This window comes from Copidosoma floridanum, unplaced genomic scaffold (genome assembly GCF_036245765.1).
Source record: "Copidosoma floridanum isolate Cflo_tuat_1 unplaced genomic scaffold, Cflo_Japanese_pri ptg000021l, whole genome shotgun sequence".
Lineage (NCBI taxonomy): Eukaryota > Metazoa > Arthropoda > Insecta > Hymenoptera > Encyrtidae > Copidosoma > Copidosoma floridanum.
In genome coordinates this window covers 10,056,857-10,069,552 of record NW_028321898.1, presented here as the reverse complement: position 1 = coordinate 10,069,552, position 12,696 = coordinate 10,056,857, and the positions used below count along the sequence as shown (strand labels likewise).

The following is a 12,696-nucleotide window of genomic DNA, read 5'->3' as shown; positions in this document are numbered from 1 at the left end:
TTTAATTTACTCATATTCACATACAATGTCTGCCTACTATAGTAATATCCATAGGGTTCTTTCCATACGCTAAAACCCTGACGATTACAATAAAAAGTTGAATATTATTAAACTAATTGTATGTAATAACATTAATAATCTTCCCGTTATAGATGATATGGTTGAAAAAATAAAATACCACCAATAGCTTTACAAAATAAACTAAAATGAACGTTCTCTGATGTTATTGATTTTCAAGATGTCAAAGATAACTAAACTTGGTGCAAAGTAACTTAATGCACGACGTTTTTTGCGTTTACTTAGTATATAGCTTACATCTTTTTTTTTATGTGTAACTGCAGTGAGTTGTCGATTGTAAAAAAATTAGTGAGGATTTTATCTGTACCAGGAAAACCTTAAGATAAGGGACAAATACACAATCAATGTCTGTGATTATGTGTTAGAAGGTGGGTTTGTTACCAACTGTAAAAAAGCAAGGTCGTGAGGGGTTACCCATTCGATAGAAAAAAATATTTTTAAGTACCTTTTACCAAAATTTTAATGAAGTTAGTAAACAATCTAGAAACTTTAATTGTAAAATTTTTCATAAATTTATGTTGGTTAATTGTTTAGATACTCCTTCTTATTACTGTGAGTCCCATCAGGGGTACCATCAATGACCTTTCTTTCATTTAATCCAAGCATGGTTAGTTGACGGTAGTCAAAAAACAGCTAAGACTTTTATTTTTACTGAAAAAACTCGAAAATTAAAAACCAACACACGATTAATGTTTGTGATTATATGTTAGAGGTTGGCTTTGTTGCCTAGTGTAAAAAGAAAAGTTGCTGGGGTTGCCAATTCTAAAAAAAATGTATTGAAAAGTAGCTTTTATCAAACTTTAAATTAAGTTACTGAATAATATATTAATCTCTGCAATGTAAACAGTGATTATTTTTAATTAAAGCTATATTGATTTTTTCTCTCTTAAAAAAGTAAGCTATATTTATTTTTTTATGTTTTTTTCTATGATTTTTTTTTTAGATTCTTTCTTATTTTGAATAAATTTACTAATGTCTCTTTGGGCAAAGATCCACTTCTTAGCTAATTTTAAGAAAAACAAGATTTTAATCACTCAAACGGTAAAACAAATAATAAAACTAACTTATGATTAAATAATCATAGAAATTATAAACAATATAAGGACTTGCAACTACCTATAGATAGGTAGGTTTTAGTAAATAAGTTTACTTGAGTCTTTTCTTTCTTTAATTTGTTTAATTTTATTTTCATTAAGAACTTGTACTTTTCATCACTATAACGTCACTTTTTATTTAATTACTATACTAATACTTATATTAATCAAAATAATTAGTGCGATTTCTAACTAGCAAAGAACTGCATCCATTCTATTTCAAAGTACTCAAATTACTTAAAGACCATTTAAATTAAGCGCTTGAGTACGAAAATTAAATTTTATTTTAAATTTGAACTTTCTTCAAACTATGATTAAAATAATTTAAAATTTTGCTGTAGGTGAATTTGTTTCTACAGACACGTAGTTTATCTAAGATAAAGTATAAGGACAGCTGCAAAGAGCCAGGCATAGATGCTGTCCCTATTCTAGAAAAGTCACGTAGGGCTAGGTCTTCCTCAGGGCCCTTGGTATCTAGTAATCAACCCTGATACTTTGCCCAAAGAGCAACGCCACTATTACTAGTGTCTGTACTACTTGATTGCTCTATCTCTTCCTCTCTCTCTCTCTTGAATTATGCACGTCATGGTTAATAATGATCCATGGGAGAGTCCCAGGTCTGGGTTAGCAGTGGATCTTTGCGTCCCAGGCTAGCTGGATAAAGAACATGTATTCTTGTGAGTCAGCGCATTTTATAGCAGATTTACCGATAATTTACCGCCGTAATCTGCGCTATCTCTCTCCACACTGTCGATTATACATATTCGCCGATAATGCTTGCGCATATCTCATAAAGCTTTTCGTGCATCATTGATAGTGCATATTGTATGCTTTGCACTGACTCTTTAGATTTTAACTTGGCAAATTTAACGTTCTTCCATTCATTATTTTAAGAAAAAAAAAACAGATAAAAGGTTAATAATAGAAATAAAAAGTGTAAATTATAAATTTCTGAGTAATAAAGAACGCTTCTTTAAGAAATAATAAGTCTACAAAAGGATTTTGAATTAGAATGTATAGTAATTTTTTTTTTTAAGATAGAAAAGCAAAGCAATGTAACTAAATGCTTAATTTTTGCAGAGTACACACCATTTTCAAAAGCTATAACAAAAATATCATTTATTCAAAGTTCATCAAAAGAAACATTACAAAAAAATTTTTAAATGCCAGTTATTATATGCAGTAATGAGTTCGGAGTGGTTAATTAGGAAAAATTCAGAAACGCAATAAAAAATTAAAAGTACATTGAAGTACAATACAGTTTCGTTAATCATAATTATAAATAGTGAAATATTGATACAATGGAAACTAATTATGAAAAAAAAAGTTGGCTAATATACTGACTAAGAATTTTCATAAATAAGTGTCATTAGATAATTTAGGCGTATTAAAATCAGAAAACTAAAAAAAACTAGATGGACAGAAATTTAAGTGAATATATGAGAGTCACAATTGAAACGATAAAAAAGTTTTAAAAAGCCAAAATTGCAAACTCAAGGAGTCAGATTGTAATTTTATAAATGTTAACTTTTGTCTGTACAAATAATTAGAAAAAAATACTTTTCTCAACATTTTCTAGATGTCTGAGTGGAAAACTATAGAAGTAATTATTCGTAAAGTGGAGGAAACACTCTTTAAAAAAAGAGAGAGAGTATAACTAAGCTTAGACATTAATGACATTTTATTTCAAACTTGAGAGTTATTACTGTATTTTGAAATTAAATATTCAACTACTTTTTTAAATACGTTAATTATGTATTAAAACACTTATACAGTGTCTATTTTTTTACCATTAAAACAGACTTCTCTTAAAAAGTATGAAATTATTGTTCAAACACACAAAAAATGTGTTTTATATTACTGCTTTTCCATTATACTTTAAAATTTTACGTACCTTAAGAACCTTAGAATCGAAATTCATGAATTGTTGAAATTAAAGAGCCATCCAACATCAATAGAAATTTCCATGAAATGTGTGGAATCATGTAACAAACAGATAAAAACAAAAGCATTAATGTTTACGTTCAAAAAATTGACAAAGAAAGTTGGATACGACTAAAAAAATTACTGTTTTTAATTTAATTGTGAGCGATACACATAGTAGATATCATTTTTATATTAAGCAATGAAGGCAGACTAGATATTTAAAATGCAACAAAGTGACAGGGTGCTAAAAATATATTAAATTAAAATGTTTTAAGGTTAATGTTTTTATAAAATCTTTAAAGAATAGAATATCTTCAAATACGGGGGATAATCACACTTTTGCAGAGTTTGGTACTTATCATGATGTAACTGTTTACACTTAAAGTTTTTAATAATTTAAGTAAAAAATGTAGCTTTGAATATAAAAAAAAAAATTTTTTCCATGGAATGTAATTAATTATCATTCTAACTTTAGAAATTTATAAATTTTGAAAAATTCATGTTCTATGATCCATACATACTTGATTCATAGAAATACTGATAAACATATTTTATTTAATAAGTGGTTACTAGTGTTATGTACATTTTTTTGGTGAATGCAGCTTTATAGAAATAATTATATCTGCAAAATTTTAGTGACTTATAGTATACATAGATTCAGTAGTTGTCAATAAAATGGAATACAAAAGCAAAATCAAAAAAACTAGTGCCATTCGTGCTCGTTCGTTAAGCACTGCTTATTATATCAAAAAAAGTCTCATTATACTTGCACAAAAGATTGATTAAAAACGTGAAGAGAGCTATGGCTATCTTTAACAGTTATTGATACCTCAGTACCATTGCTTTACGAGTCTATTCATTGTAACATTTCAAACAAGGTTTGAATTATAGATGCTGGATAAAATAGTAGAATTTTGACTTTGGCGGAAAGAATTACACAACACTTAAACTTTATTGAAACAAGAGATATGTTAATTTAATAATACTGAAAAAGGACATACATTTGCCATAATACTTGAAAAAATATATTAGGGATACCAAAGAAAATGATAAATGATGCTTGTGACGCTAAATGAAAAATAAACAAATATATAATGATATCAAATAGAATGATAAATAACGCTGACAATCAATTGTTGTACAAACAATAATTACGAACTGTTGCTAACTTGTACAAAAAAAATGAAAATCGTTACTTCCAAATTACCTAATAATTAAAAATCTGAGAAAAGTATTCATGTAGATTGCTTATTTACTGAAAAAGGTAATTATGAATATTTAAAGCATGTCCTTCCTTTAAACTTAAATTATGGCTCAGATTATCTCTCAAACAAGTACACAAAGTCTTAATAACAGTTAAGATAAGTAACATCAGACTTTGACTAACAGGTAATATTAACAGTAAAGAGAGTTTTATCCAAATTCTAAGTAATTAGCATCGATTTCAGAATTAGTTCTTTATAAAATTAACTTAAGAGCCGGTTTTCGTAAGACAGTATCATTAGTTTTCATCTGAACTACTTTAATAAGGGACTTTGGATTCTGACAAACCGTGAGATATAGTTAAATACAACAAATCAAAGATGAAAACTTAATCAATGGCATAAGTTTTTCCCTAACGACGCATTTTCAAGAAAATTTGGTCTATTTAGTGGCTAGCTCCCAAATAATATTAAAGTCAAAAGCATCTAGTGGGTTAATATGCCAATGTATACCTTGCCATCATAAATGATCAGCAAAACGAATGGATTTACCTTGACTGCTCAACATTTTTCTCATATCGTGGTCAGTGCAAAATTTGTTCCTTCATCCCTATAAAGTCTAGTACAGTTACCTTAGGCCACACAAAATGATAAAGAGCCTTTAAAAACGCCTTAGTTCAGTAGTCCTTCACTACATCAAAATTTTTATCCTTAGTAATCATATATATGTCGATGCAAAACTTGTACCCCAGGCGGTAACCTCTCTGAGGGAATCCGCCAGCAGTTCCGATCCGGTGGAAGGCCGGGTGACTGTCGCAGGCCCCACAGATTCTGGGGGGAGGGGGGGCACAAAGACATGTCTCATGGCCATCAGGGACTGTTTAATGTTCCATGGCCCTTTCTAACGGACAAAGGACGAAGAGGAAGCCTGTCGAGCATAGGCACTAACGAAACCGAGGACAGCAACGTGTCGGTATTTAGCCACCAGACCCAGAAAGAGCTTGCCATTCTAGAAGGAGATAGTGCTAAACTCAGATTGAAGCGACAGCAAGGATCTGATACAGTCCAATCAGCAACAAAAGACATTCCCGAGACGCTACAATTAATCAACAATAAGTACGGTAACACAGTGAACGCTGTTAAGAGTGGGCTAAAAGCCGCGCTTAAACACCTTCAAGAGGCAGAGATGCTAAGAAAAGGCTTTCTTCATGAAGATAAAGTGTATGCAAATGCTTAGAAGTTGTCATTCGAATCTCTGCAGAGTAGGGAACAAAGGCAAGATAAGTTCCGACAGCAGGTACAGAAAAGAACCCTGGACACTGCCCTAAAGGAAATAGAACGAAGTAAAATAAGCAGGAGCCCATCGGACAGCCCTGAGAAACGCCAGCATGCTATGTCTTTAAAGAAAAAAAAAACAGGCAGTGGCAAACAAGAAGAAATTCTCCTGAACGAAAAAACAAGCCAGAAGAAAAAAGTGGATGTGACCAGTAGTAGTGAAGATGGCCGAAAGGCAGACCTTTGCAAAGGTGCTGAAGATGATAAAGGCAAACTTTGACCCTGATAAGGCTAATGTGGCAGTCCAAAGTGTTGTCACTACACAAAAAGGAGACATACTTATTAAGGCCAAAAGTGTAGAGGATGCTACTGCATTCTCCCCGCAAATTGAAAAGTCGGTAGCCGGACAGGGTACTGTCAAAATGAGCAACAAAAAAGTAACATTAGAGGTCCGAGACCTGGATGCTATTGAAGAGGAAAATGAGGTCAAAGAGGCTTTTACTAGTACTTTTGGACTTAAGAGCCAGGAGCCAGAAGTAGCTCTCGTAAAGCCAAATGCTAGAGGACAGAGGCTGGCATTGATGAAGGTGGACGAAGCAACTGCCAGACAAGTAGAAGAGGAAGGAAGGTTACGAGTTGGCTTCGTAAGCTGCCGAATACGAAGAAGAATTGAAGTAACAAGATGTTACAAATCCCTGGAATATGGACATGTCTTAGGCAATTGTAGAGAAGAAAACAGATCAAAGCTTCTGGTGTGGAAGCTCAAACCAGCGGAAGAAGGAGTGTCCAGGCCCAGCACGGTGCTTTCTTTGCCCAACGACGGACAACAAGCACGAAGCAGGCAGTGGAAGCTGTCCTTCATCTAAAAAAGCGCTAGAAAAGGCCAGGGGTAAGGCTCAAGCAGGACAGAAATAAGGCAAAAAGGCCTTGAATTGAAACGCAGGCTAATGTGGACCCACGCTTCACTGGGTTATTTTTACCTATCAGCAAGGGAAAGTATCAAGCTTATAGTGGTGCTTGCTAGATTAGCGGCCTACTATGGAACGCTAGAAAGGGTGCTGGTCCTCAGGGACCCCGAGTCCTTTTTAGGACTCGAGAGCATCAGCACCTCTAGCAATTGGTGGCGAGTTAGCTCGTTAATGCTGTGAGACGCGATGGTCTCCCTGGTTGCTCCACCCTGAAGTAATGCTAACGCGGGTCCGGGGTGGATCAAAAGCCACGGGGACGGGGGGGGTTTAGTCGGTATGGGTGGTCTTATAAAAAAAATCCAACGAGTCCCACACTACCGCTGTCCCGCAGTTTTGTAACTCTGCAACTTTGAACGTTACTAATTTACTGGGTTTGATTAATAGATTTACATTGTTTCTAAATATAGCAGTGAAGAAGCTGTGCACATACTAGCTCATGACCTCTTAATAGCCAATTTTTATCCTAATACAAGCGAGAGTTATGTTAACAGTTCCATACAACAAAATGCCAAGCTCTTAAATTCTTTGGTTGTTAAACTAGTCTAAGATACAATGAAATAATTATGTACAGCGATAAACAACAACTTAGAATTAAAATTCTATATGTCAAGATTTTATAACCTTTTATAACACTTACTACATAAATCAATGATGAATGAATCAAAAATAATACGGTGCTACGCAAAGTAGTTGCTCACATGTTAAGTAACGTCCGTGCAGTTCTTTATTAAATTTACTTAGAGTTCCTTAATATTCACTGACACGTTTACATAGAAGGTTCTTTTAAGATCTCAAGCTTGGATCTTATGTGACGCCACTTAACTTTAGATATTAGCTCATAAATATTAAAGCATTTACTGACCGCAGAAGTAGGCCACTTTGAGAGTAGAGCATTAAGCAAGTGTAACACACTCAGTAAATCACTTCATAAATGGACAGGAGTCTGTACAATAGAGTAACTATTTGAAAAGTGCTTAACAGTTTTATTAAGAAGCTGAGCCACGTACAGTTTTAACCGTGGTGTACTTAATGGTTTAATAGGGCTTACTTTGGACTTAGGCAGATATAAAGACACCTCAATCTTTAGATTTTTGACGATGTGGATATAAACGTCAGTGGCATAAGCTGACTTGGATGCGTCAGCAAAACTATGAACTTCAAACAACTCTTAATAGGGTGAGAAGCAATTCTAACATAGTATTGTGATTTTGTTAAACTAGAGCACTGAGTCTAACCACTTGGCATATTTAGAGGCTACTTATAAAGACAAATGATCATCTCACGCTTTTTAAAGCAACCAAAATAGTTAAATGAAAAATTAATACGACCAATAGCACACATGCGAACGTGGATCATCTAAATCATGGTATCAAGACGTGCATGCGCATAGATGGTGGTACTTTCAATACAAGCACTCTATATCCTCCATATGTGCCTTTTTATTAATATCTAATATGCTTGAGACTCATAATACTAAACCACATAGTTTCTTTTACGAGGAAATTTCTTAAGATATATTGGATATTCAGGAAAAGGCATCTATGGAGGACATAGAGTGCTTGTATTAAAAGTGCTGCCATCTATGCATATGCACCTCTTGATACAATGATTTAAATGTATTTACATTCGCTTGTATGCTATTGGTCGTGTTCGTTTCTAATTTACCGACAAGCATTAGAATGACATAACTACTATATCGAGCTTATGTAAAAGGTAGCTCTAAAAATTGAGAATAAGAAGCTTATCGAAACTTACGGTGCGAGTGAATGTACAGCTCCTCGGTAGCTTAAGTGGTAGAGCAACTGTCTAGTAAACAGGAGTGTGTGTTCGATCCACACTCGGGGAGGATATTTTTATCATTTTCATTTATTTCTTAAGAAATTTCCTCGTAAAAGAAACTATGTGGTTTAGTATTATGAGTCTCAAGCATATTAGATATTAAGAAAAAGGCACATATGGAGGATAAAGAGTGCTTGTATGGAAATTACCACCATCTATGCGTATGCACCACTTGATACAATGATTTAGATGATCCACATTTGCTTTTATACTATTGGTCTTATCAATTTCTAATTTACCGACAAGCATTAGTGTCACATAACTACTAATTAAATAAGAGTTCTTTCCAGAATGAGAACAGATAAAAACTAACGAAAAAAACTCAATGATCTCGGCTCATTGAGTAAACAAGGACCGTTTTATATAAGACTGAGGACTAGTGCTAACCACAAGTTGGAATAAAAATTTAAAAATTTAGTACTCTAAGGGTTCTCAGATAAGCCAATAACATATACTAATGCCTTTATTGTTTAGGGATTGACAACCTTGAATTCATCAGGCCAGTCAGAAAGTATTTGAAAGAATTTATAGACCATTTTCTAAAAAAAAATATCCTAATTGAGCTAAGTCTCATACTTTTTTTTCTGTACTGCAACTTTTAAATAAGCACTAGAGAGGAAGACATTGACGTAGAACTCCTATAAAATAACTTCAGCAGCTCTGGCATGGGACTTATTTTTATGAGTTGTCAGCTAGTAAAGAGCACGAGTGGCTAGGTATGGCGAGCTTGCTGAGCTTTACTCAAACGTGGGGGCAAAAATGTTTTTACTGGCTTTGACGGTTCTTAGCTTAAAAGTGTAGTCGAAGAAACTTTATTATCAGGATGAGCTAGTACGTACCAGAACATTTTTTTAACATTAGTTGTGAACACAAACGCATACAATCGCCATTTTAGAAAAGTTTCAAAGAGACTATGTTATACATATGGGATTGAATGTAAGATAGTAAAGAAGCAAATTTTTTGTCAACTTTTAAACAAGCCATTTAGTATGGCTCTAAGCTCTGAATATTAAGTAGTCAATTATGTAGGCACCATAATGTAACAAAGAGTAAAGTGGAAAATCAAGCTTAGGACTTGTTCTCATGTTCCCCAACATAAAGCTATGTACTAGTTTGATTCCTAGCCAGTGCAACTTTTTTGAGCAAGTATTTCTATAAATTCTTACATGTGCGTTTTAACTACGTAATGCTCCTCGTAAAGGGAAGAGGTGACCTCCTAGTAGCAAAATTACCTAGTCTCTTTCTCTTTCTCTCTCTATAGTGGAAGGCCTTTCATCACTTCGTTTATCCTTTTTTAAAGTGTTGAGTGCCCTGTGTAAAATACCTTTCTATACATGGACATATAACACTATAATACATAGATAAAAAAAATACACACACTGAAAAACTCTTTTGAATCGTTGCTTTTGTATCTTGGGCCCAGGCAGTGCTGTCTTGTATCAAACCCTTTCAGCAGCTTTAGTGTTGCCTACAGCAGTTTTAAGGGGAACACTAATCAAAAAGCGGTCATTAATTTCATCAGGTCAGTAGTATTAAAATAATTCTTGCACTTAGAATTCTCAGAACTCAGCATGAATTCTTATAACTGATCTAAAACCGACCAAACCACTAAAACCTTCGTACAAGGTTAAACTGATCGTAGTCTTCAGTAACATGTAAGGTCGCTGAACTTTCCACATTTAAAGACGATAAAGCTGCAACTAGACTGGATAAAAGCCAACTTCACCTCTTTTCACTGAATTAATTATGAATGCATTATGAACAGATGCCTCGTGACATAAATATATCTTATTTAATTCGATAAATTCAGAGTCAGTGAACTGTAGGCCTTTTAAATAATGCTACACTTACAGCTATTAAGTAAAATGTACTTGGATTAAAGAACACAGCACTTTCTACAATTTCACGTTACATGTGTCTTGTGACAACAAGAGATGTACACACGTCGCCCCTTAAAAAGAAGATAAAGAAACAGCTGAAGAAGGGGCAAAGTGGCTAATTTCTATGGATGCATGCGGCCTCATGCATGGTAGCTAAAATCTGCTACTTGACACAACTATTTTAAAGAACCAATGTTTAGGACTGAACCAAAATAAACTGTACGTTTTAAAACTGCTTAGATTACCTTTTCTTAGATGCTGGAAGTACTTTAATAATAGTAACTTAAACAAAAGTTCTGTACAATTATGAGTAAGATAAAGTAAGTTGATTAACCACAATTCTTCAAAAAAAAAGATTAGTGCCACGAAACTGAAAAATGAATAACACTGGTAACACCCAAAAAATAATTAATAATACAAGTAATACCAAAAAAATTCACAAAAATTGGTGGCTATTCGTTACTGTGTAAATAAAAATAAAAAACTGTTGCTAACTTTAATAGATTTAAGAATAAAAGAGTGTGAGTTGTACAATACTGCTGTGGAAGTTGTGTTCAAATAGTAACCTTAGTTAAACCAGAGAATTCAATAACGAGTTGCCCTGTGTAAGCGGTTTTGTCCAGACTGACGCAGGATGGCAGTGCAAAAGGAAACTAAGTTTTCACAGGTGCGAGTCACACAGTGATTGATGCTATCGGATGCTAAACGGTAAAAGTATGGACTCGATAATTTAAACGTATTTATGGCTCTTGATAGTTATTATTACCTATGTGAAAATTTGGATTTAAAACAAATACGAATACTGGTTACATACAGTTCTTCTTAGTTTTTACTCAAAAAATGTAAAAGTTGAATTGTGTCATTGAGAGAATTTCGGATAAGTAAGTTCTATGAGGACATTTAAATTGCTACATGTCTTCAAAGAGTAGCTTCCGTAATAGTATGTTTTGAAGCTAAATTATTATAAGGTACTACGAAAAAAGTGTAGTGTCCTCTTTTTTTTTAAACCTCGTTATTTTTGCTTAACCTACAATAGTCCAAACTAATATTAAGTTACAATTTTATTGTTATCAGATTGACATATTCTACTAGAGCAATTGGCTGTATTTATTTTTATGCACTCTAAAGTATCTTGCAACGTGGTCAGAAAAAAGGAAGCGATAAGTTTCATTAAAAAGTGGGCTTGTAGCAAGTGAGCTTGTAGGAAACAGATCTTGTTTTTGTATAATAATACAAAATAATAAGCAAAAAAATAATTTCTCTAAAATTTCAAACTGAAGGTACACATTGATAGTTAAATAAAATCTTAAAACACAAAATTTTTTCTGAAACCAAAACATTTAGCTAAAAAGACTTTTCTTCCAAAATTAAATTAAAATGCAATCATTCAAGGTGTTGTAAAAAAAACTTCATACTGTACCCTGACTGACTGCAAAATCTTAGGAAGTAATGAGCCTTGTTAGGCTGAATCATATTAGCTTCAAGAGGTAACAGCAGTTTCGTTAAGTTTTTTTTCATTGCTTTAATGTCTGATGAACATAATAAGTTGTTATAGGGCTAGTACAGACAGCATAGCTAAAGTAAGATAGAAATATATATATATATACATATATATATATATATATATATATATATATATATATATATATATAATATATTTTAATGTAAAAATGTTTATATAGTAAATAATTTAATAACAATGTTAAATAAATTTAGTGCCTCATACATGACAAACATTTTGAATTTAATATTCTTTCTTGACGCAAAGTGGTCAAAACAGCTTTTCCTACGAAGCCGGTTTTGGCCACTTTTTGGCACGACTAACCGATTTCAACCATTCTAGAGTACCTCTGACCAGTTTTGACCTTTTTTTTCAGTTTTGACCACTTTTTTTAAACGTTTGACAAAAAATGGTCAAAACCGGGAATTCAAAAGTGGCTATTTAGAATTGCCTCAGCTGTATGACTTTTAGTTGAAATTATAATAGATGTTAAATTATCAATGATAAAAAATATAGTAGAAAAGTAAAGCGAAATTAATTAGTCAAAACTGGTAAATCTGATTTATGCGCTTATTAATAAGACCTTGATACAGTCAATTGACAACGCACCAAATTTTTATACCGAATTCGGCGTTGAAATACATCTTTTAGATCTTATAAGCTTAGAAATTTTTTATATTTATTACAAATTATGCAATAGCTTTTTAATGTCTTAGTTTTAAAGAACATTGTTTATTTGCTAGTGTATGCTAAAAAGACGTTGCATTTGCCTGTATTCCGAATAAGCAAATTAAAAACAAATATTTTAGTCAACCTATATTATATAAATAATCATTTTTAGAATCCTTCATTCTAATATTATATTTTAGTAGACAAACCGTATTTCCTAATTTATAATAGAATTGTAGCCAAAAAAACCGTAATTTTATCTTC

At 32.8% G+C, this 12,696-nt stretch overlaps 1 protein-coding gene across 1 annotated transcript in view; it reads right to left on the bottom strand.

Annotated features, from left to right (window-relative positions):
• unc-13 (protein unc13 homolog) overlaps window positions 1–12,696 on the bottom strand; it is a 907,591-nt gene that overhangs the window by 664,336 nt on the left and 230,559 nt on the right. Inside the window, exon 6 of the mRNA XM_089594724.1 lies at window positions 3,067–3,075. Coding sequence (XP_089450850.1) covers window positions 3,067–3,075 — 9 coding nt within the window. The remainder of the gene's footprint in view (window positions 1–3,066; window positions 3,076–12,696) is intronic.